Source organism: Saccopteryx leptura, chromosome 4 (assembly GCF_036850995.1).
Source record: "Saccopteryx leptura isolate mSacLep1 chromosome 4, mSacLep1_pri_phased_curated, whole genome shotgun sequence".
NCBI classification, from domain to species: domain Eukaryota; kingdom Metazoa; phylum Chordata; class Mammalia; order Chiroptera; family Emballonuridae; genus Saccopteryx; species Saccopteryx leptura.
In genome coordinates, this window is record NC_089506.1 from 202,324,858 (window position 1) to 202,351,228 (window position 26,371).

The window sequence follows — 26,371 nt, forward strand, 5'->3', positions numbered from 1 at the left end:
AAAACAAGTTATAAGAAATTATTCCTAAGCCTCCTTAGGTAAAATACTCAATAAGAAGACTTTGAGAAGCACTACATTAAATATGGTTACTGGTGTGACCATGTTATATAGTTCATATTGGAAGAATTAGGAAATTAAAAAAACTCACAAAAATAAAAAAAAATAACAACCACCATATTCTACAGACCAGAAAGCATCACTATTAATATTCACTTTTCACCCACAGATATCCTCATGGCAACTCCCTCCCCTCCTGTAGGTCTCTGCCCAGATGCTGTCGGCGCCCCCTGCACAGCACCCGTCTCCCCTCGGCGCCCCCGCAGCCCCGAGCCTCACTTTACCCTTCCGCGGCCCACTCTGCTGCGTCTGTTCACCTCCCTTCCTAACCAACGCGGGGTGCTCTGTGGTGTTTCCTCACTGCTTCACTGACTCCTCGTACCCAGAACCGCTCCCTGGCTCATAGAAGGCGCGAGATAAGCATCTGCTGAGTGAATTACTGATGAATGTGTATGTAATTATGAATCACTTTAATTATCAGGCACTTAAAAACCATTACAATGTCAGAAAATATCACTGCTTATTAAAAATTCTCCGGTAATCTCACAATATTAATTCACTGTCATCTGCTTATGTTGTTATCAATAATATATTCTATTTCTAGTCTTTTCAAACTGAGCACAACAATGAACGGAGTCTGGGTTACGGAGGGTTGACTGTAACTATTATGTACTGGTAAACACAGGACCCAGACGCAATCAGGAAGAGACCTGTTGACAAGGGAGGGGACACGAACACAAGAACCAGTGTTCCTCAGACCAAATCCACTATGGCCTACTAGCTGACACACCAAATTCTCTCAGAAGTGAGGGTGGGAAATAGTTCTCCCATAGACAAATGCAAAGAGTTATGATCTGGGCCTGACTTGTGGTGGTGCAGTGGGTAAAGCAGTGACCTCGAATGCTGAGTTTGCTGGTTCGAAACCCCGGGCTTGCCTGGTCAAGGCACATATGGGAGTTGATGTGCCTGCTCCTTCCCCTGTCTCTCTATCTCTTTCCTTTCTCTCTCTCCTCTCTCTCTAATAAAAATGAATAAAGATAAATAGTCAATAAATACATAAATATATAAAAGAATTATGATCTGTTTCCTAACATGTGCCCATCTTTCCTCAACCGGCATAGTCCTAGGATTCCCTCCTTAACCTCTGAATCCCGAAATCTTAAACAAGGCCTCCTGCCCTGGAACCGAGGCCCTCCTTAAACACATCCACTAGTGGAGAGCAGAATTTTGAAAATCAGGAGAGGCAGAGAACAAATTCTGAGTATCTGCAGGGAAAGGTGAGTTAGCATTCTTAGCAGTACATGCCTGCGGATGTAAGAAGATGAGATAAGAGCTGATTTTACTGAACCAGTTGCCACCTGCCACCCTCTGGAATGTCTGGCCCCAGTACTAAGGGATGGAAGATGGTGAAATAGGCTGGCCACACACTCGTCACACTGACAAAGAGAGCCAGGAGTAGAAAGGGAACCTCCCCTCCAGGGAGGTCAGGACGGGGCAGGCTCGGGGGACAGAGGGAGACGAGGAGCATGCACCAGGCTGACCCCTGGCGAGCCCTGCAGCGGGTTGACAGGAGGCGACAGGAGCCTGGCCTGGCCTTCAGGAGACCGCGGTCCTGCCCGGCCTCTCCGCTTCCTTACTTCTGTGGGCCTGTCGCCTCGTCGGAAAGGTGGGGAGAGGGTTAGCTAGCTCTCTATCGTCCTTTTTAGTTTGGAAAGTTTGAGCTCTGTGTTCTGCTAGTTTTGGCAAAAGCCACATCTGAAATGATTAAAATATTCCACAGGTTATCCACCACCCCCACTTTATTTAGTAGTTCTAAGTACACTTCAACAAACTTTAAAAATGTACTATATGTTAAAACTTTTAATCTTCCTTGGGACTTATTCTAACTGAATTATTTTGACCAAATAAAATGCAGGAACAGTGCCACAAATCTGCAGCTTATCTGAAGAACAAACCAACCTTCATCGGGCCAAATCTGCTAAATCAAAAAAAAATTTGCTTCTATAAAACCTTTAACCTATCATGTAATATATCTGGAATATCACTGAGTTTAACCTTGTGTAGGAAGTGCAAAATCACATCATCATTAAAGACATCTGTTTGTGAGATGCATTCAGGACCCTCACGTGCGGTGTGAGAGCCCCTCCATCTGACCCCAGGGCCCCTGTTCCGTCTTCAAGGCCTGGACAGGAGGAGAACTGGGCACTGCTGACAGAATGCCCCCTACAGTCTTCCTCACTGCTCCAGTAGTGTATACAGACCACACTGTGCGCTGTTCTGTGACTACAATGCATCACGTGTGGAAGGTGGCAAGTGTCAAATATTAAGGCCTGGTCTAGCAAGTCTGCCCACGGTTTGTTTTCAATTGCTTCAGGCCAGGCAACGTGGACACGTGCTGGACTACGGACAAGAGTCACAAGGAAAGGGACTCCAACCAGTGCGTATGCGGTACCCACCTTCACCAGAGCTGGCCCGGGCTTTGCTGAGGACACAGTGTTTGTGGGGAGCACAGGAGCTGTGGACCTTGAGGGGGGCTGATCCGTCACAGGAGGAGTTTTCAAGAATTCAGGAACGGCTGGGGACACTGAAGTAAACTGGTGGAAAAGGCAGAAAGGGAACACGTCTGTGAAATCAGTGACAGTAAAAACAGAAAAACCAGAATTATAATAAAGTGACCTCATTTTTAAAAAAAGTCTACTAGAAAAGAAACAATAGTATACTACTATGTCCGAGACCCTGATGAAGGAGTAACACACCTTATCTCTGTGAAGCCAACACTTTGCCCAAGAGTACTGCAAAGCTAAAGCTAAAGCTAAATATGGTTAGGTTGACTAAACTATCGTGTTTTCTCAGAAATATGGGTAGTACCACCCTTTTTTGGCAGGAAAAGGTACAAGACTCTTATAAAAATGATGGAAACAATACACAGTATTCATAAGGTTTTCTTGCCATCCAGGCCACGCTAAGCCAGGCCGATTGAGACGTCATCCTTCGTCTCTGTTGTGTCTGTCGCAGGGCCTGACGAATCCCCTCTACCACCCCCAGAGCCACCGTCAGGCGGCGGCGGTGAGAAAGCTCCCACTCCCTGGAGGCCCCTCCATGAACGTGTCCTTAAATGTCCCTTACAACTTATGTTCCTGCCTCCAGACCTGACTAGTACTTATTAATCCTTTCCATTTCTTGCAAAGAAGAAAACTTGAAGAATATATTCTGGTAAGATTGACCTGTTTCACTGACATTTGAAGAAAGACGCTAATTTGTTACCTGGGCAATTATGCAATCTCAATTTGGAGTCATATATTAGCAAAGGAAACTACAGAAGGTTTTGTTAGGTTTTTATCCACCACTCATCAACCTATTCCCTCTAGCAATCTACTTTAAGTATTCATTTAGTAGAAAGAGATATTACTATTACAGTAAATAAGTTAAATGTTGATTGACTATTGATTACTACTTGAACTTTCTAGTACCAGCCTTATCTTAAGAAAAAATGTCCTTGTCACTTACACGTCTCTGAACAACTCTCAAATTCAGTACAACAATCAAAATCAGTTCTCTTGTTGAAGTATTTGGGTTTAAAAATAGCAAACTGTGTTTTCCCTCCTTAAAATAAATGACCTGAAAAGTCAGAGGGCCATTAACTACAAGAAATATGAAGCTTGGCACATACTAGTTACTCAATAAATATTTGTTTAATGGGTGAATGGAAATTCCTTGTGGCTTTACTCATGCTAGGTCACACTCTGCCTGCTGAGACTGTGTGTGAGTGTGCAATTAATTGTGCCCATGTCAGCTCTCTCCTTAAAGTGTTTTATTTTGCCAGACTTCAGCTTTAATTAATTATCAGTAACCGTTACATGTTGACAGTATGAAAGATGTGCCTTTTTAAAGATGGCTAAACTCAATTTCATTTTCAAACAAATGAAAGGAAAGAACGTATCGACAAGTTTTGACACCTAAGTTCCAGGCTGACTTCTGCCCCCAAATGGCCCTGCGATAGCCAGCTGGTCAGCGAACCTCTGACCTGAAGTGTGAGATGTCAGAAAGCTGATCTATGCTGTCAGGGACAGGGTTTACATTATTTGTTTTCCTTTCACTTTGCACATTTTTGAGGATACTTATCTCGGTTAATTTTCACACAGGGGAGAAAACATTCCTTGGCTATTAAGTAATTGACATATGAAACAGAATCAGATATTTGAATTTTAAAATATATATTTCCTTGAGGATGAATTCTACACATCTGCCAAGCTATTTTACCAGTCAAGCCCTCACTGGCTGATTTGATAGCAATGATACATTCGAGAGCAGTCAAGTGTTAATAATCTGAAAAATAACCCAGGAACACGAATATGGTGTTAACTGTAATATTTATGATGTTTTGTGTATATTTCTAGACCCTGCCAATTGACTTCAGCCTTGATTACTGACTCGCCCATCTTAGTAGCTCTTCTGGTATTTCAGGGTGACTTTGCTATTCAGAAAACCACAGATTCCAGCACACCACAAGAATAACTCAACTAAGATACAGCGATTAACTTTACCTAATCTGAATATAAATTCTGCTTAAAAAGGGAGAAATATCTTATATTTTGCCAGTCTTTTTTATGGATAGCTTTAGGAAGGATCCTTCAAAAAACCTTGGGTCATATCTAGATGTTAGTACCCTACTGGCTCGAGTTAAAAAAAAAAAAAAAAAAAAAAAGAAACCCCCCTGGGTATTAATACTTCTGAAATGACAGTGTTCTTAAAAGGGTGAAGAAAATATTCAAGCAATAAAAAATATACTTACTTTGTTTCACAACAGATTGAGTAATATGTTAAAATCTTAAAAGAATGCTTTAAATATGTTTAAATTGCCACTGAGACTTAAGTTTACCTTATATATTATCAAAATTTAATCTCAAAACAACTCAGAATCTTTTTTCCAAAGAAACAAAAACGCAAACTGTGCTTTGTTTTACTGGATCCGATCACGATTTTCATCACGAGTTATAGGTCTTATGACTACCAGTTCTTTAACTGTCAGCATAACATCATGAAAAGAAATGTCAGTGGCCCTGGCCAGTTGGCTCAGTGGTAGCCTGGTGTGGGGACATCCTGGGTTCGATTCCCGGTCAGGGCACACAGGAGTGGCAACCATCTGCTTCACTCCCCCTTTCCCTTCCCCTACTCTCTCTTTCTTCCCCTCCCGTAGCTATAGCTCAATTGGTTTGAACGCATCGCCAAGTGCTGAGAACGGCTCCATGGAGCCTCCACCTCAGGTGCTAAAACAGCTTGGTTGTCAGTGGCCCCAGATGGACAGAGCATCAGCCCCAGACGGGTTGCTGGGTGGATCCCAGTCAGGGTGCATGCGGGAGTCTGACTATCTCCCTTCCTCTCACTTGGAAAAAGAAGAAGAAAAATGTCAGAAAACACTGTTGAACAATGGATATTTATATGTTAAATAAAACTTAAAAGATAGCAGTTACAGTTTTAAAGACTAACTCTTCTTTTATTAGAAATTGTTCTGGGAAAGTACTGATACGAAGAAAAAAAAGAAGTCAGAGGAAAATGTTTAAACTGACTAAAGTTTAATACCATTTCAGGTATCTGCACTGGATCCTTCTGAAGAAATGATAACACTTGCCAAGGACCAATCACTGTTCTCTGGTGAGTTCCTTTTTCATTATAATTTCTTTATGCAATTTAAAGGGATAGAAACCGGATAAATTAAAAACAAAGGTATTTTTTTATTTTTGTATTGTTGATTTAAGATCTGTATAAATTTGCTTTTAATTTAGAATGCAGCATAGATTTTAATTTCAATGTTAATATGCAAATAAATTCAAAATGCAATTATTTTAAGAATACTGTTTCTATATTCAATCCCCAGACAAGTAAAATGAACACTAGTCAATGAATGAGTTAAATATAAATAAAAAACATGTGCTTTGTGTATTTAATAGATGGATGGATATTTTATGTAAAATTCTAGCTTTGTTAAAACATATCACCTAGAACTGACCATTTGTTTCTATAATACAAAATTATGAATTTAAACATTTCATTTTTATTTTATTTTTTTTTTAAGTGAGAGGAAGGGAGATAGAGAGACAAACTCCTGCATGCACACTAGAGAAATGACCATCTGCTCCACCCCTCCTCCCTTCTGTCTCTCTCTCTCTTCCCCTCCCACAGCCATGGCTTGATTGGTATATGCGAGCTGGCCCTGGGCACTAAGGATGGCTCCATGGAGGCTCCACCTCAGCTGCTAAAAACAGTTCAGTTGCTGAGCAACATCCCCAGATGTCTATTACAACCTTAGTGTGACCCTGTTGGTGATTCATGAGTTAGTCAAAGTGACCATCAGGGGCCAGATACAAAAGCATAATAAATATTAGAATTATTATTATCATTTTTTGGTAACTAAATTATACTACTTGAGTAGACTACATAATTGAGGAAACAATGATATGCATGCATTTCTTGAGGAATAGAAGTAACAACTGTCACTGAGTCATAGTAGGATAATGTAGGGTGATATATTGGAAAATGGTCTAAAGCAGTGGTCCCCAACCTTTTTTGGGCCACGGACCGGTTTAATGTCAGAAAATATTTTCACGGACCGGCCTTTAGGGTGAGACAGATAAGTGCACAAAATAAAATTAAGCAATCAGCGTAAAAACTGTGGTATTTTAAAATATAATTGTCAAACCTATGAGACAAGTGTCAAGAGAGAGTCTTTGACGGATGTAACAGAGGGAATCTGGTCATTTTAAAAAAATAAAACATCGTTCGGACTTAAATATAAATAAAATGGAAATAATGTAAGTTATTTATTCTTTCTCTGTGGACCAGTACCAAATAGCCCATGGACTGGTACCAGTCCGTGGCCCGGGGCTTGGGGACCACTGGTCTAAAGAAAAATCTCAAACTGTGGCCTAATAAGAACAAGGTCCAAAGTTCAAACTCTGACAGATGCTCGGTTTTCATGACATTGCCCCAGGCAACATATTTAGAACAAGCAGCTCTGTGTCTGGTTGAGGTAAGTGCTTGGCACATGGTGGACCTTTAAAAAATTTTTATTATCTCAATTATAGTCAATAAACATTTATTTATTTATAAATAAATTGAAGAGGTCTATTCTGCAAATACACCATAATAGGCATTTTCCTATTGACCACAGGAGAGTTAAGAATAGCAAATGGAATACAACTTTGCTGTTAATGCTAGAACTAACTCAACATCTAATAAGCATTAAGAGCAGTAGAGTTCTCATGATGTATAAGTCATAAAAAGCATTATTCAAGGAGTAACAACAGAAATCACAGTCAATATCTTTGATACCCTATTTAGGCCTTTATCAATGAGTATTTGCAATAAAAGTTAGTGTAATGCTGATTATTTAATGTATGTGTACATGGCTTACCTACTTGACCTTGCACATTCTGTTAGCTTGAACCTAAGCTTTCTATACTACTTGGCAAAAGGTTATCTACCTGAAAGTCACGGATACAATGGGAAAAAAACTGACCAGCAAAGCTCCTTCAGCACTACTTTGAATTAAGCGCAGGTTTTGGCCTTATAGCACAAAATGTAGGCTTGAAAATTACACAGGTCTCGTCAGACCACACAGTTAAACTTCTGTGTGTTTATAACAAATAATTAAATGGCTTAAGAAACTGCTGAGAGAAACAAGCCTTCAGCTTTAAAGAACCAGTGTAACAGCTCCTGGTACCCACATGTGGCTGGCTGTCCTTAATTTTCTACAGCTTTTCATTGTTCAAGAATTGCTCAAGCATCAAGTATACTGAGCTTCAATATATGATGTGTGTTCCATTAATATTTTGCTAAATTCCTTTCCAGCTATACTTTTAATAAGAATTGAAAAGACAAGAGAAAAGTGCAAGGAAAGTCAGTTTTAGCCTCTTACAGACCACACAGAATGACATATTAAAGAATTGTTTTCACCATTAAAGTTTACATTTGAAAGGAAAACCATGGTGGTGTATTGTACTGTCCACAGTGCAAGGTCATTAGCATTTTAGCACTGGGATTTCAAGAGAAGTGCCTGGAAAATCTGTTTTTTACTTAAATATTATGTATTACATGTTTTTGTTTTATAGGGAATGTTTCTTTTATTTGAATACTTTCCTGTAGGATTTAATCTTCTGGTATCTGGGTGTTCTGAAAAGAATTAAGGAGACTATATGTCATAAGACATTCTGGAATAAAGCAAGGCATTAAGAACTTAGAGCTTTTAATTTTCTCTCAACTATCTGTAAACAACTTTTAAAAAATCTAAAAGAAATTCTCTACACTGACCTTGAACTTTAGGCCAACTACTTAAGAAAAATGAACAAGAAAACTAGGAAAACCTGACCAGGCGTTGGTGCAGTGGATAGAGCACCGGACTGGGATGCGGAGGACCCAGGTTCGAGACCCCGAGGTCGCCAGCTTGAGTGCAGGCTCATCTGCGCTCATCTGGTTTGAGCAAAGCTCACCAGCTTGGACCCAAGGTCGCTGGCTTGAGCAAGGGGTTACTCGGTCTGCTGAAGGCCCACGGTCAAGGCACATATGAGAAAGCAATCAATGAACAACTAAGGTGTCGCAACGAAAACTGATGATTGATACTTCTCATCTCTCTCTATTCCTGTCTGTCTATCCCTCTCTGACTCTCTCTCTGTCTCTGAAAAAAAGAAAAATAAAAAAAGAAAAAGAAACATTAAAAAAAAAAAAAGAAAACTAGGAAAATATATTTAAGTCATAGGATTAAATGTGCAGTACAAAATGATGATTAGTCAACATATGAGAACAAACTGGTCCAGGTAAACAAGAAGCAAAGCGAATCCTACGGCAGTGCTACTCAAAGTATGGTCTGTGGACCTTTGTATCTGCCTGCATCAAGTACAGGGAGACTTATGGAAATCTAATGTCACTCCACTACTTTTATTGTATTTTATGAGAAAATTAGCTTGCAATGTATTGGGAATTAAACTACACTGCTCACAACAATTAGGGGATATTTCAAAATGAATGTGAAGCTATCAAATATTCCCTAATTTTTATGAGCAGTATATATAAAAAACAAACACACTAATCCTCTCCTATAGGCAACTGGAGGACCACTGGTCTACAGTAACTAAATTCACCATCAAGCTCTTCCAGAGTTTCCATTGTAAAGATTAAAAACTAAGAATTGCCCTGGCTAGTTCATTTGATTAGAGCATTGTCCCAATACACAGAGGTTGTGGGTTTGATCCCTGGTCAGGGCACATACAGAAATGCATTTCCCTCTCTCTCTCTCTCCCCCCCCTTCCTCTCTCTCTAAAATCAATTAAAAAAATTTAAAAAATTGAAATCCCTGGATGGGTAGCTCGGTTGGTTAGAGCTTTATCCCGAAGCGCAGAGGTTGCTGTTCGATCCCCAGTCAGGGCACTACAGGAACAGATTGATGTGCCTGTCTTTCTCTCTCCCTTCCACTCTCTCTAAAAAATAAATAAATTAAAAAATAATAAAAAACTAACAATCTGAAAAAAGACCCAAAATATAAGACATTTATGTTCCTCTTATCTTTGCTTTGTAAAGGACTATTTTAATAATAGTAATAAGACTGACTGTGGTGGAGGGTACAATGACAATTCAGAATCAGGAAAAATATATTATAGAGATCATCTAGAATTTTTCATTTATTAAGGCAATAAGCACTTGCTATGTGTTGGACCCTATGCGTTTAATATGAAATTATGAAGATATAATGATGGGACAACCCTGTTCATTGGAACTTTGAAGTCTAATGAAAAACAGTTTTCAGGTACTTTGTCCTTGAACTACAAGTGTGAAAGTAATTATATTTTGGGAGATAAATATATTTTTTATATATCAAGTGAGATGCTTGGATAAATTGTGTAAATACTGGATAACAGCAAAAATAAAATACAAATTTGCCAAAACTATATAGCACAGTTAACAGAGAGATGTTTCTTTAATTGCAGGAACAAAAGTATAAATAATAAAAGTCTTTGTCAGGTTCCTACTTATAAATACTATAACACAACACAAGGGAATTTTATGAAGGACACACAACTTAAGGCCTCCAAGTATATGATACAGAAATTATGTAACAGGTAAAGTTGCAGAAGCCAGCTCTGATTCTAGGTTCTTTTACTTGACTGTGTAAGTAGGGAGTGTACCATTCTCTAAAGTGGGTCTTTTCCCACAGGCCCAGTTGACAGGTAAAGGACAGACTGTTAATGGTCTGCATGTAGCAGGCAGCAATACTGAAGAGTCTTATAAAAACTGTTCTGAGCTCAGGAATGACCCAAGGCCTACTGTGTGTTGCACTGGCAATAAATAGAGCATATTTATTCTTCAAGAAACACTGCTATTGCTTTTTTCCTTCAAGGAGTTCTGAAATGTCAGCCACTGGGCGGGACCACCTCTGGTTAAATAAAGTTCCTGGCTTACAAACTTAGCTGGAGACCAAGTTTCAGAGAAAAATAAAAATTAAAACAAACAAATAAAAAACCCTAATAGTACAAGCCATGCTGAGAAAAGGAGAATGACTATCTCCTACATAGGTGGAACTGTCGTGAAGCCATTACCAGGTAGGGTGGCTGAGGTGACAAAAGTTCTGTTACTAGAAGATAAGGCTATGCTACTAGCTGTTTGATATTTTGACCTACTCAGACAGAAGCAGAGAACAACCCAAATGAGTAAGTAGTACTGTTTTTTAATGTTATTCACTTGCATATTTGACATTCTTTTTGGCCCTATTTTTTAAAGCAAACCAGGGCGCAGCAAATATGTGAGAATACAGTAGGGGCTGGTTTCCCTTGCTCTCCCTCTCTGCCTTCATAGACCTCAGACCATGGGCTAGCCATGTACCCTTCTTCCAAGCTAGGTTCCAGCAAAGCCGAGGGGCCAGTCACTCTTGCCCGGTAAACTCTGACAGGAGAATATGAATTGTAGCTTTACCCACACTGCCTTTGATGAATCCAAGTTGGAGAGGATCTATTCTCAAAGGAAGAACACAAACACTTCTACATGGATGGATATCAGTTAGCTGTTGTGGTACTGAATTCAAGTCAATGTTTACTGAGCACTTTTTCTGAACCAGGCCCTGTGCTAGATATTGAACACACACACACACACACACACAACCTCTTGTCATCTAAGAGACAAAGTCCTCCTTATAGGTTCACATTTTCACATTTAATTTAGAGGCACAGATACAATAAATAAATAAATTAATGTATTTCAGGTTGTGGTAGAATGTATAAGGAATAATGCTGAAAGACATAGTCCCTACCTAACAAATAGATATTCAGGATTGTGAAGAAATGCTGTAAGAAATTATGCAAATATTTTCAATCCCCAAACTTCCATACCTCTCTAAACCCAGGCCTCCCGTGGTGTAAGAGTTAAGGCAGATAATTGCTCAATTCCTTTCCAACTTAAAAATTCTGTTAGGCTTTAACAAGAACATTTTCTACTGAACTTGAGCAATTCCATTAAGTAGCTCAATAGTTTTGATTTTACAATAACAAAATACTATTAAAATTTCAATAAACACCATGTGAACCCTAAGAAAGAAGATGCCTACTAAGAAAGAAAGGCTCCTAGTGGCTAACTGGGCTCAAGTTATAAAACAAAACAAAACAAAACAGCCCACGGCCCCTGCATGCAAACTGAACTTCAGGGAGAAGCCTGCATTGAACTACCCACTGTACTGTACTCTTGCCTTCTGAGTCAGCCCTTATAAAAGAGTTTTTAGAATCCTATTTCAACCAATAGAACTGAGGCTTTCACCATCTAATCAGAGCTGCAGAGATCCAACCAAAGCTGCATAGCTCCAACCAACCATAGTGGTTCTAGTCTGACCAATTAGGACAGTGCCTTTTGGACCAATCACACTGCGAGGATTTGGAGTCCTCATTTGCATGAGAACAGACCAATTGGATCACGGTGGGGACTTCTGTCCATAAAAGCCAGGTCCTCTCTGGTTCTGAGAGCATACTTTCGCATTCCACTGAAGAGTGAAGTTTGTCTCTCCCTGGCTGAGCTAAAATACCAAAGATGTCTTGCCAGAGAAGAACAGAGCAGGGCAGACCAGCACAGCATAAAGCAGACCAGTGAGGAACAGAGCAGAGTTGTCCAGCTGGAGAGGAGCCTAGTCCCAAGGCTGCCCACAGTTGTGTTATTTTCACAGCACTGCTGTGCAACATTTGAGCTGTTTTGCATGGAGTAGTTTCCTTCTTTAGCACACCTCAAATTGGGGATTCCTATTGGCAATGAATTGGTGCCAATGACCATCAGTTGACAACCATAAGGAGAGCACAACAAATTATGTGCATGCAACATAGGAATTCTTATAAAACCAAAAAAACCCATGAAAATCCATTGAGACATAAGAAAGATGAACTTCCAATGCAAATATCAAAAAAATTTATAAAACATAGTCCCTACCTTTGCATGTACTAGATTCTTAGTTTCCAATACAATCTGATACATAATAGGTGCTCAATAAATATTTGTTGAATAGCCCTGGCCGGTTGGCTCAGCGGTAGAGTGTCGGCCTAGCGTGCGGAGGACCCGGGTTCGATTCCCGGCCAGGGCACACAGGAGAAGCGCCCATTTGCTTCTCCACCCCTCCGCCTCGCTTTCCTCTCTGTCTCTCTCTTCCCCTCCCGCAGCCAAGGCTCCATTGGAGCAAAGATGGCCCGGGCGCTGGGCATGGCTCTGTGGCCTCTGCCTCAGGCGCTAGAGTGGCTCTGGTCGCAACATGGCGACGCCCAGGATGGGCAGAGCATCGCCCCCTGGTGGGCAGAGCGTCGCCCCTGGTGGGCGTGCCGGGTGGATCCCGGTCGGGCGCATGAGGGAGTCTGTCTGACTGTCTCTCCCTGTTTCCAGCTTCAGAAAAATGAAGAAAAAAAAAAAAATATTTGTTGAATAAATTCAACCTAACCAAAATCAAGGAATCAATTAAATTTTTTTAGTCAAATATCCAAATAGTGTGCAAGATTTAAGGTAACGCCACTACCTACTTGTGGAACACATAGGCACTGGAAATCTGTATTACCTTCCTGGAAGGCAGTTAAAGTGTATCTTTTGTCCAACAAAAGATTCAAGTCCATTTCAACATCTAGTAATTATCCAAAGAAAAAAATAAGTGCCAACAATGTATGTATAAAAAAACCAAGGTATAGCAATATGTAAGAACACAACAGGGGCTCTTGTGTGTATGAGTGAAAACCAGGAAAAAAACTTCCAAGTAACCAATAATAGGAAATTGGTTAAAAGAGATATTGAATACTATGTAGCAATTAAGATGATATATATTTACTGACAAGGGACTATATCAAACTTAGTCCCTTGTTTGTTTGAAAAACTTCTGTGCATTAAAGGACACTATCAAAAGAGAGAACAAGTGGCACATGGGAGAAAATATTTGCAAATCACATATCTGATAAGAGCTTAATATTCAGAGCACCAATATCCAGAATATATAAAGAATTCCTACAACTCAACAATAGGAAACCTGATTTAAAAATGGACAAAAGACTTGAACAGACATTTCTCCAAAGATAATATACAAATGGCCAACAAGCATATGAAAAGATGTTCAACATCACTAATCATTAGGGAAATGCAAATCAAAAACATAGCTTCACACCTCTGGAATCACTAGTAGTAAAAGGACATAAATTAACAAATATCATCAAGGATGTGGAGAAATAGTATGGCCACCCATGGAGATCAGTATAGAGGTTCCTTAACAAATTATAGAATGACCATATGACCCAGCAATCCCACTTCTGGGTATATGCCCAAAAGAACTGAAAACCGGGTCTCAAAGACAGACTTCTACACCCACGTACATAGTACCATCATTCACAATAGTCAAGAGGTGGAAGTAACATTTGTTGGTAATGTTCACCAACAAATGGATAAACAAAATGTTGCAAATCCATACAACGCAGTATTATTCAGCCTTAAAAATAAAGGAGATTCTGATAGTACTACAACATGGACGAATCTTGAGAACATTAAAATAAGACAGTCACAAAAAGAGATACTGTATGATTCTCTTATATGAGAGAGCTAAAGCGGTCAAATTCATAAAGACAGAAACGAATGGTTGTTTCCAGGGCCTGGGGGAAGGGGTAACTGGGAGTTGTTTAATGGGTATAGTTTCAGTGTTGCAAGATGAAAATGTTTTGGCAATCTGTTGCACAATAATGTGAGTATACTTTACACTACTGAGCGATGTACACTTTAAAACGGTGAAGAAGGTAAAAAAAAAGGTGAACTTTATGCTATATGTATAAGTTATATCTCAAAGAAGTTATGTGAAAAAATTTTAAGTTACAAAACTGTAAAATAATGTGTATATAGAACAGAAATAAAATGTAAATTATTAAAAAATGTTAACAGTGGTTTGATTATAGGTGAAAAATTGTTTTCCCATATTTTTAGACTTTTCTTTGGGTGAGAATGTATTGATATGTAAAATACAAGATATTACACTTGATGTACAAAATAATCAAGGCACATTATTTATTAAGGGGTAAAAATGAGAAGGATGATACCTGGGCTGGAGTGTTTGTAGTCACAGGAGATGGCGATTCACTAACTTTTGGCTCACTGGGGGACGCAGCCGACCCCTGTGACTCCTGGCTGGCGGGCTGGTCCGGAGACAAAGCATCACTGCTGTCTTCGTCAAATGAGAAATCACCCTGAGTTTGGGGATAGTCCTCCTTCCCAACGCCTGAAGAAAGAAATGATTTGTAACTTATCTTGGCCTGGAATACCAAGCTTAAAATAAAAGGAGAAACTTTATTTATTTTTTTAATTTAAGAAGCCGGTACAAAAACAAACAAACAAAGAACAAAAAAAGTCATGTTGTTCCCAGTGGAAGAACCCACCACTACCTACCATAAATACAGGGGGAAAAAAATCAAAGCTAAATCAGATCAGGCCTTTGGCTCCGACTGCCAGTTACAGGAAGTATAGGAGACAAAAAAAGGAGACAAGAAAGTTTTTAATGACACCTGGGGATGCAAATACATCCAGAAAAATCCAGAATGTGGAAACGCTACAGATAAAACAAGCACGTTCATCAACAAATACTAAGAAAAGAAAGGAGGAGGGAGACCTACCTACAAGATTAAGACTTAAGAGGTAGAAAAGCAACATGTGGACCTTGTTTAGATGCTTATTTGGAATCCTACTGTTACAAAACATTATCAGGCAATGGGGAAGTGAGGCGATGACTGGGTGGGTATCTTGGTAAGCCCCACTTCCGGGAGCAGCCCAGCTATACGGACACCTTACTTTTGGAAGCCCATATCCTTGAGACTGAAAGGAATCATAGTTGATTGTACACAGTTATGAAAAAAAATGGCCTAAGCTTGAAACTCATTCTAATGCAAAATAGAAAGTCCCCATGAGTAATGAAAACTATCATAATTTTTCAAGTACGATATTAACGTTTAAAAATTGCTTGCTGAATAAGTGGCATTATTTTGGAGTTTTTTTTTTCTTCTAAAGCTTATGCCAGAAAAAAATGGAATCAGTAACTAAGTATGATAAGAGCAATATAAAATGGACATATACTACCATTTATAATGAATACATCTATACTCATAGGCTGTTTACCTTGCTGAGCTAACACTGAGCTGTTTATCTTTTCTGGAAGTAAATATAATAAAAATTTTGTAAAAATTTTAAACAACAGAAACTAAACACTATAATACTGTATTAAGTTTAACTTAGAAAATGTGATAATGAAATCAGAACTTAAAAGACTTAAACCTCAGATGTAAGGAGATTCTCTGGTTAATCGGTAAGATGCTACTCTTACAATATTTAATATACAGTTGGCTCTCTGTGTCTGGATTCTGCATCCTTAGATTCAAACAACTCCTGATCAAATATATCCCCCCACAGTTACATTGTTGCTGATATGTGCTATGTAATTAGGCCTACTAATGACTGCATCTGTAGTGAACATGTACAGTCTTTTTTTTTTATCATTATTCCCTAAACAATACAGTCTAACAACTATTAGCATTTACACTGTATTAGGTATTATAAATAATCTAGAGATGGTTTAAAGTATATGGGAGGATGGTGGGTAGGTCAAATACAAATACTATGCCATTATGTAGGACTTGAACATCCAAGCGTTTTGGTGTCCGAAGTGGGTCCTGGAACCAATCTACCCTGGACACTGAGGATGACGGCAATAATAACAATAATAATGGAATCAGTGCACGTGTTAATTTCTAATTCAACCAGAGAACAATACTTATAATTGGTGCTGACCTTTTAAATTTACCCCAATAAATTCAATTAAAAAATATAAAAAAAATTTGTTATATCTAAAACAGTCAAGATTTTTTCTCCCCGAATAAATGTTCAGAGTCTTGCCTATAATTGCTTCCTTAACACTGGAGTCTACAGGCAGGATGTTCTTCTCTACCAGCTCCATAGGGCCAGGTCTCTGAGCAATCTTTTCATTCAGATCATCAGCGAGGCGAGCTCTTTTCAACTTCATCTGAGTGGCCTGCAGGGATGGCTCTGCAAATGTTTCTAAGAGAAGAAATAGTTGTAACCATTATTTGAATTACTATTTCTGTTCCATAATGCTCTTTCAGGCCAACTAATTTAAGTTAAACTGGTTTAAACATACTGATGTATTCTTAACATATTTATTGAAAAAGAAAATCACTCTTAAGAAAGTTCCAGTTTACATTTTATATTTTTAGTCCTGGATAGCTTTACACTGCCTATATAATACAGATGCCCACAGACTCAAATGAACATGAACACAAGCCAAAAATGGGGTACTGCTATTGTTCATTTATGGTAGGAGGGTCGTATTCACATTTACTTGATATCGGGTAAATGTGCAGAGGGTAAACAAGACAGATGGGGTCCGTGGCTCTAGAAGTTCGCTATTTTAGATTTGGCTTTATTGGAAAGTCAATTTCTAGAAGGAGACATATTGGAAAGTCAATTTCTAGAAGGAAAGACATTGTATCCTAGGATATAAACTTCTCTGCATGAGTCAGTGAGAAAAGATTCAAGTCATATTCTTGTATTGATCCCTGTGTGTCTCAGAGCCAATCATCATAATTAAGAATTTGGGTTTATTTCTGCATACAGAACATTTAATACCAGACACAGTAATTAACAGTCATATGGAAGCATCAACTCATCTACTTACAAATACATAAAGTTGTATAACAGATGTGAAACTACTATCAATTTATATAACTTGTTCATTTGTGCATTTTTGTCAATTACTTGTTTCTCATAACTCTAACATTTTATTATATTGTTCTAAATAATGTTTATAATTGATTAAAAATAATGATGAGGTATTAACCCAATATTCTTTTTTTTTTTTTTTTTTTTTTTTTCTGAAGCTGGAAACGGGGAGAGACAGTCAGACAGACTCCCGCATGCTCCGACCGGGATCCACCCAGCACGCCCACCAGGGGCGACGCTCTGCCCTCCAGGGGGCGATGCTCTGCCCCTCCGGGGCATCGCTCTGCCGCGACCAGAGCCACTCTAGCGCCTGGGGCAGAGGCCAAGGAGCCATCCCCAGCACCCGGGCCATCTTTGCTCCAATGGAGCCTTGGCTGCGGGAGGGGAAGAGAGAGACAGAGAGGAAGGAGGGGGGGGTGGAGAAGCAAATGGGCGCTTCTCCTATGTGCCCTGGCTGGAAATCGAACCCGGGTCCCCCGCACGCCAGGCCGACGCTCTACCGCTGAGCCAACCGGCCAGGGATAACCCAATATTCTGAGCTTAGAGTTGCTTGCCTCTTAAATTATACAATAGGGGCTGGCTTTAGCTCAGTGGTTCCTTTAAGTCAAGTTCGCTTATTAAATTATACAGGAGAAGGTCTTTTAATAAAATTCCTCATAAGTATTCTCAGGATTAACTGATGTTCTTTCTATTTTTTTCCCTTTCTTTTTAAGTGAGAAGAGGGGAGAGAAAGAGACTCCCACATTCTCCATGACTGGGATCCACCCAGCAACCTGCGTCTGGGGTGACTGCCAATAAGCAGAGCTAACCTCAGCACCTGAGGCCAACACTCAGAGCAACCAAGCTATCCTCAGCGCCCAGGGCCATGCTTGAACCAACTGAGCCACTGGCTGCAAGAGGGGAAGAGAGGGGGAAGAGAAGGAGGAGGAGAGAAGCAGATGGTTGCTTCTCTTGTGTGCCCTGATGGAGAATCAAACCTGGTATATCCATACGCAGGGCTGGCACTCTATCCACTGAACCAACTGGCCAGGGCCTGATGTTCTTTATTTTGTAGGTAAATATCTTTGTTGAAGCCCAGAGCTCACTGCAAGATCATGGCTGATAAACTACACATTTCCTGCACATCTGAGTACAGCTGACTGTGTATAGCATGCTAACTCTCCTACACAGTCAAAAATTCACAAATAACTTGATTGCCTCCAAACTTAACTAAGTCTACTGTTGACCAGAAGCATCACTGATAACATAAATAGCCGATGAAAACATATTTTGTATATGGTATATGCATTGTATACTGTATTTTTCTAATAAAGTAAGCTACTAGAGAAAATATTATAAAGAAAATCATAAGGAAGAGAAAATACATTTATACTGTTTATTGGAAAAAATCGTGTATAAGTGGACCTGTACAGTTCAAACCCGTGTTGTTCAAGGGCCACTGTATTTTAGATTGTACAGTTGATTTATATGCTCACCAGAGGGCAACCTTGATTGTTCACAAAATTAGGGGATATTTTATCACTTCATATTCATTTTGAACTATCTCCTAATTTTTGTGAGCAGTTATAGCTCACATCTGTTGGAATTGCTACTGTCAATACATAATATAAATGTCATAGGAAAAGGATAAATTTCCAAAATGAAATGATTATTTCTTGGAAACCTATGTTAAATGCTTCAGAACTTGATAAAGGCAAGTCATTAAAAAACTCACTGTCAAATTAGGGCAATTAACAACTGTAACAACTGTAAAAGATTTGGGGAAAATTGTAAAACTTAGGGTTTTTAAACTAAAGATTGCTTTTCAAGTCCCTTTAAGTTTTTGTTTCACCATAAATGAAAATTGTAGACAGCGCACAATGGTTGAGAGCTCTACGCAAGAAAGGTAAAGTGAACTCCACTCGGTAAAGCCTCCCCAAAGAGAAGGTCCTAACCCTTAAGCAGAATCTTGGCAAATAAACGCACACTTTATAAATTAAAGTAACATGTGTGGTCATCTCATTTTTATAATTTTGCTATATAACTGGGGCCCCAATCTGTTGGATAAAACACTTTTAACAATACAGGAAAATGATAGGTGGGAGACTTAGATCCTGCAAACCACTCTTAGGTTGATATTTTAAGTGCTTCTGTTAAGATCTAGGTAGGATAGTCTTCTGCCTTTCTCTTCTCCCATAAACTCTTATCTAAGTGGTATCAGAAACATGTTTGAGAAGAAAATATTCTAAAAATAAATAACCAGAGGTTGGCATTTTGGTATGTTTCTGTTTCTAGTCTTATTACCACCTCACTTTCATTAGGCTAAGCATGAATTTTAGCTGCTAAATGCTAAATTTCAGAAAATAATTTAGACTTTTGCCTGCCAAACATCCAATCCAATCAAAACTTGTATAATATTAAAATAAGTTGGAGTGGTCTTTAAGGCATTTTAAAAATTATAGATGACATATTTTTCTAATTTCAGAAATCCCAACTTGAGAATAGATGTTCTAAAAACATTGCTTATAGTTCATTCATGTTCATGATTAGGTTTTTAAATGTTGGGTAGTCTTATAAAAAGAATGATTTCTTTAGATAATTAAATGTTTTTGCCTTGGTTTTAATTATATTAATAAAGCCTGTTATATAGTTAGGAGCTAAGCTGAAACAGGGAGCATTATTCCCACAAAAATGTCCCTTATAGGTCAAGGTATCTGCAGGCAGAAAGAGGCTAGTTACTTACAGGTAAACTTGCTTCTCTGAAGATGCACTCATCCCTGATAGCTGGTAGCTGCTCCTACTGTACTACTAGAGTTCCGGAAAAGCTTTTTTAGTCCAATGGACTTCTGAGCACACAACCCACAGTAGAGTTTATCGGTCTGGGGCTTCCACTTCTGCCCCAGATATGAAGATGGTCACATAACTGAAGGTGCATTGGATTAGAAGAGACCTCACTTGGGGTTATGGAGGCCAACCTCATTCTTGGGGCTTCTTTACAACATTCTTAATGTGGTGTCAGCCTGTGCTTGCTCCCTATCACAGCAGCCTGTTTATGCCCTACAGAGTACTTCTCTGACTCTGTAATTCAGGATGTTTTCCCTGTTTGTGCCATTAGAATGCAAACTCCATGAAGACAGGCTCATGTGTTGGGTCTCTGGTGTCTGCCTCACTGGCCAATGAGTCAACACCTCTGATAAAAGCAACCTTATGGTTTCCTGAAGATTTTTTTATTTGGACACGTCTGACCTTTATAAAGGATATTATTCCTTATGTTGATCTACAATCTGATACTTTATAATGTCAACCTAATTCTAATACTAAGTCTGTCATCAGGCTAGAGAGGACAAATCTAATCTTCCATCTATCTGATAGTTGTGTCTAAATATTTGAGTTTTCAGATTCTTTATCTTCCCAAGGCTGAACACACTCAAGACTATCACAGGGTCCAACTCTTAGTCTTGCTCAATAAGTTAAAGAAGCAAAATAAGGGAAGAAAATGTAACTTGAGGAATCTATGGTGGAGACAGATACCAGCCTTCAAGAATGCTCTGTCTTCCGGAGAGGAAAATCTCCTGCCCTTAGCTACGCATCTCGCCAAGGATGGAAGAGAACTGTCCCTACCAGCTTTGTGAGTGATGAGGCTAAATCACTGAGAAAACCTGGTGGGCAGAGTGGAGGGTGTTTAACATAATGGTCAGATCAAGCTGGACTGCTGTGGGTAAGAGGCAACAAAGAGAAAATGTTAGGTGTAGACATCATGCCAGGTGGACATAACAGGGTCCAAGTAGCTGAAAATCGTGGTTAGACTTGTGGCTATTGCACCCTTTATGAATTAATGAGTGGGCACATGTCCCTTGCTGATAAAGAAGTCCTCTGGACAGAAAACATTGTTCCAGAACAGTATGGTAGGGATACCTATGGCACCAGCTGGTAGGGAAGAGGCAGCTCATCAGTTGGTTATTTGGAGAATGCAACCTTCCCCATGTATCTAACATATCATTTAACTCTGGGTCTTCATGTTGCTATCCAATTTGGATGATGTCAGCCTGTGGGGTAAAAGTTATTAAAATGGGGATAAACAGAAATGGCAGTATTCTCACTTATTTTCTTGGGAAAAGGAAGCAAAATAAGCAGAAATAAAGCTTTTACCTTCTAAAATGTGCATCCTGACAAGTTCAGAACGATCTGGTCGGCTTCGAATCTTGTGCTTCAAAAAGTTTTCAGTCTTAAAAAGGAAGATAGAGAAAGTCTTACCATAAATTGTTTATGACTTATTGTTGTTTTAAATCTTTTTCTTTCAAGGTACTCCATTTAAATTAATTGATACCCTTCTGGTCATGATTTTAAGAGGAGGAAAAGAGTAGAAATTACTTGAAAAATTACTTTCCAATATATAATTTAAATTGTAGCCTTCAGCATTCAGTACAAGGACTTGAAGTGTATGTTGGAATAAAGTAATCAATTTATAGTTTTATTTTAAAACTTGGGAAAGGCAAAAGCTCATAATTTTAAGTTGATTTTTTAACAGACATAGAATTTTGATCATTTAAATATCTAAGATCAATAAAATCTAAACTTCAGGTCAAGTAAAAAATCCACCTAAATTTCCTAAAAATTTCTCATGTATTTTCTTTGATGAGTTCATATCCTTGATTATATTTTCTTATTCAGAAATGTATTCAACTCCAAATAATAGGGTTTTATACTTTACAAAATGCTACGGTATCATTATTTCATCCTGAGAAACTTATAAAGGAATTTTGAAACAGGCTTTTCATAAAATGATAGAAATTTTTCCTAAAACAAAAAGAAAAATTGTGCATAATGAAAATTAGACCCTGGCCAGCTGGCTCAGTGGTAGGTAGAGCCTTGGCCTCACGTGTGGAAGTCCCGGGTTTAATTTCTGGTCAGGGCACACAGGAGAAGTATCCATCTGCTTTTCTACCCCTTCCCCTCTTGCTTCTCTCTCTCTCTGTGTTTTCTCCTCCTGCAGCCATGGCTCAATTGGAGCGAGCTGGCCCTGGGCACTGAGGATGGCTCTATAGCAGGGGTTCCCAAACTTTTTACACAGGGGGCCAGTTCACTGTCCCTCAGACCGTTGGAGGGCCGGACTATAAAAAAAGCTATGAACAAATCCCTATGCACACTGCACATATCTTATTTTAAAGTAAAAAACCAAAACGGGAACAAATACAATATTTAAAATAAAGAACAAGTAAATTTAAATCAACAAACTGACCAGTATTTCAATGGGAACTATGCTCCTCTCACTGACCACCAAGGAAAGAGGTGCCACTTCCAGAAGTGCGGCGGGGGCAGAAAAATGGCCTCAGGGGGCCGCAGCTTGGGGATCCCTGCTCTATAGCCTCTCCTAGGAAGAGCTCGGTTCCTAAGCAACGGAGCAACGCCCCAGATGGGCAGAGCATTGCCCTCTAGTGGGCTTGCCGGGTGGATCCTGGTTGAGGTGCATGCAGAGTCTGTCTCTCTGCCTCCTCTCCTCTGAATAAGATAATAATAATAATATATATAAATTTGGTGTGCAACTGTGATGGAGTCAACTCAAAGAATACAGCAGTGTGGAATTCAGCCTTAGTCTCCTTTGGCCAGACTCTCCTACCCTTGGTCAAAGTACAGGTAACACAGCAGGTATGTGTTCACTTGCTGGGTAACAAATGGCAGAATTACTCCATTATTATTCTAAAAACTGAGGTCATGTCCTGAAAGCAAGAAAAGAAGGATGATTTGTCCTTTATATACTAAATTAGTCATTAGTTTTAAAAGAACAAAATTTGAGGATCATGCATTTTTAACCAACCTCCAAGATAAAACTACCCACCCCAGATTATATGTATTACTCAGTATGCCGTGCCTCCTGGAAATACACTGCATTTTCTCTTTGAACGTATTTGGGAGTAAGACTGCTACTTGTCCACAGGTACTTTGAAATAAAAGAGAGAAGCAGAGAAGTAGAACATTTTAAATTGAGATTTCTTACTCTGGCTCGTTCCAAGCTTTTTATCTGCTCATGGAATGCCGCTGGGCTCTTCAAAGCTGAGAGAAGAAAAGAAATCAGTTCCGTGGTATAAATAAAAAAGTTAGTACTTCAGTCAAACATTGCGGTCTGTCTTGTTGATGTTTAGTCTTAAGGTTATTAGTTTGCATCTACAGTTCCATTTATTTACTAATTCCTGGAGATATGAAAAATTTGGAACTTCAATGTTTCAGAATTAAAATTTTGTAATTTCACAGGAACATCTCAGATCTTGCTCCCCGGCATATTTTGTCAGTTTGGCTCAATTTTTATAAACTCTTATAAAAAAGTTTTTTAAATTATGTGTTTGATAAATAAAACATGTGAACATTTAAAATGGAGCTGTATACATAATGGCAATGAAAATACCAGGTCAGACTAATTCCAAAATTACCATCACCAAGGGAATTTTTTGATAGTTTCTTGATAGGCCAGCCTTTGCTTTTAATGGCCATATAACTACTGGAAAAAGCCCACGTGTCCTCAGGACATTTAACCTTGACTGATCCAACCTTGAATATTAGGACACTCCCTACTCCATGTCTCACAGGTCTGATTCACCATTTACTGAGAAGCCAAACAGGCTTAGCCCAGTGCCCTGTGGTCAGTCACAATCACACTGCTGTTGGTCATCACAACAGCCTGGCAAGGTGCAAGCAGGCATTAGCCCCAGTACAGAGGAAAGGCTCAAAAAAGTATAGGAGAAGGAATTTTTGAAGTCATATAGCTAGCTAGATGGTGGTCAAAGTGAGATTTAAATCTAGACTTTTGAATTGGAAAGGTTCATGCTGTTTCTACCACACCACAATGCAAATCACTTTAAAGATACAGTGATTCTATAATGTTAATGCTAGTTCATTAAATATTCCAGAATCCCAGAATGAGGGTTAACAGTGTTTATTTACTAAGCTATTGCCGAGAGCAATATTTCTATCAACAATCTGTGCAAAATCTTTTGTGTGTATGTCCACCACCGTCTGATAACACCCTGCACTTATAACTCCGGGCAGTTAGATGGTGTGGGTGAAACGAGGCTCGGCCTACTTGGGCTGTCATCTCCCAAACCTGGCCAGTCAGCTCTTGGTAGCATTACAGTTGTCAGCTTTGCTACTGGAAGCACTGCAAAGACTCCCAGCAGCCCTGTCCCAACAGGTTTGGCTAGGGACCAGCTTCCAAAACCAGATTACAGCTGGCTTAGTAGCAGTGTCTTAAACATCATAAGTTGATCCTATCTGATTGATCCTGTACTTAGTCAGGAATGTAGTGGTAGAGGAATCTGGCAGATAATTCAACCATTTCTGACTCTGTCACAATGCAAGCTTTAAAATATTCAGATACTCATTTAATGTCCAGAAAAAAAGATTTCAATGGGAAAAATCTACTGCAGAGAAAAAACTGTTTCTTATAAACCAAAAAAGGATTCAGAAGATGGGGAAACATAAATGCATCTTGTAATTTCTTCCTGTTTTTTTTTGTTTGTTTTAAGCCAAATAACTTACTTCCTGGAGAAATCATTTTTTAGACAGAATCCATATAAAAAATCCTAATAGCCTATACAAAACAATGATTCTTTCCCTCGGAAATATAACATCATCCTCAAACTTGGTGATTAAAGGTAAAGAAGACAACCAGGACAGAGTCTAAAATTAATCAAGTCTCAAAAAATGAAGGACTGAAGCTCCAAGATAGCTGGAAAGTACTGTACTTGGACAAAAAAGATTTATGAACTATAATAGAATGTTTATTAGTTCTGTAACTGAGACACACTTAATATTATAGCCCACACTAAAGCATCGAAGACAACTGATTTAAAGAATTTCAAGAAGAATAAGGTTTTGATTTAATTTTATCATGCTACTTTTGCAAGATTAAGTAACTCTGGATCTGTTATGTAAAGTGATTACTTCCATTATTTAAAACTCAAAACGTTACAGTTTGAAGAACTGATGTTAGCCCCGTTACAGCTTTAAAGGTGTTTTTTTGTATAATATAAAATCCCGTCCATCTTTTAAGTGGCATCAGGTTTTCAAAATGTGTTTTAAATTATTCTCTTCAGTTGGTAATGCTGAAGCCTGGTTTTTCCTTATAAACTCCTTTGGTAATTAATTATATATCGATTACAAGGATACAACTGGAAGTACAGTGTGATACAGACTCTTCTTGGACAGCGTGTTTTGCTACATCCACTAGAGATGACAAGAACATTTAAATCTTACGTGGCATGATGCCCTGGTCCACTAGCTGTTCTCTCGTCCTCCTTTGTTGCAGCCTCAGCTGGAGCACTGTGAAAAGGAGATAATTACTGTTAGAGTTTGGAGGCAAGTGCAGGACTCAACACTTTATTAAGCATGTAATTCATAACTGAATACTACCTGGCAGCATCCAACCTGTAAAAGAAATCAGTTCATGATTTCTGCCTGTGGGTGAACCTGGAAGTTCCCTCAGAATACTTCATGTTTAGGTAGTTAATAATCTTAACTTGATGAATAAAATGGAGTATCTGTGGTTTAAATACAATCACATAGTACTTGGCAAATGAGCAAAAATAACTGGCTCACACATTGTGTTATTTGTAGGAACAGAAATGTGAGATTCCTTGATGAATATTAACTAAGAGATAGTTTTTTTGTTAAAAACAAGTTTTAGCTCTGGCCAGACAGCTCCATTGGTTAGAGCACTGTCCTAAAGTGCAGAGGTTGCTGGTTGGAGCCCCGGTCAAGGCACACAGAGGAACAGATCAATGTTCCTGTTCCTGTCTCTCTCCCCCTTCCTCTCATGCTGGAATCAATAAAAAAATAATAATTAAAAAACGAAAAACCAAGTTATAGCAAAAATGTAAGGAAAGGTTGAATTATTTGGAGGAATTTATTCTATCTGGAACAAATTTTAAATTGCTTTAATGAAGGTCAACTGCATAGTAAAAATTAGACCTATGAAGACAGTATTAATGACCCAAGGGAAAATTTCTAAATTAAGAATTCAAAGTTTAATAATCTTTTCAGAAACAAAATACTATCTCTCATTCTACAAGTTCTAAATTGATCG

The 26,371-nt window shown here is 38.8% G+C and overlaps 1 protein-coding gene across 7 annotated transcripts in view; it reads right to left on the reverse strand.

Annotated features, from left to right (window-relative positions):
* The window catches only part of MRTFB (myocardin related transcription factor B), a 289,724-nt gene that overhangs the window by 28,713 nt on the left and 234,640 nt on the right, over nucleotides 1-26,371 (reverse strand). For all 7 annotated transcript variants that reach the window (XM_066382581.1, XM_066382582.1, XM_066382580.1 and 4 more), the window contains 6 exons: nucleotides 25,543-25,608; nucleotides 23,291-23,346; nucleotides 21,445-21,520; nucleotides 16,474-16,635; nucleotides 14,631-14,809; nucleotides 2,514-2,651 (listed from right to left, as the gene is read on the reverse strand). In XM_066382581.1, coding sequence (XP_066238678.1) covers nucleotides 2,514-2,651; nucleotides 14,631-14,809; nucleotides 16,474-16,635; nucleotides 21,445-21,520; nucleotides 23,291-23,346; nucleotides 25,543-25,608 — 677 coding nt within the window. The remainder of the gene's footprint in view (nucleotides 1-2,513; nucleotides 2,652-14,630; nucleotides 14,810-16,473; nucleotides 16,636-21,444; nucleotides 21,521-23,290; nucleotides 23,347-25,542; nucleotides 25,609-26,371) is intronic.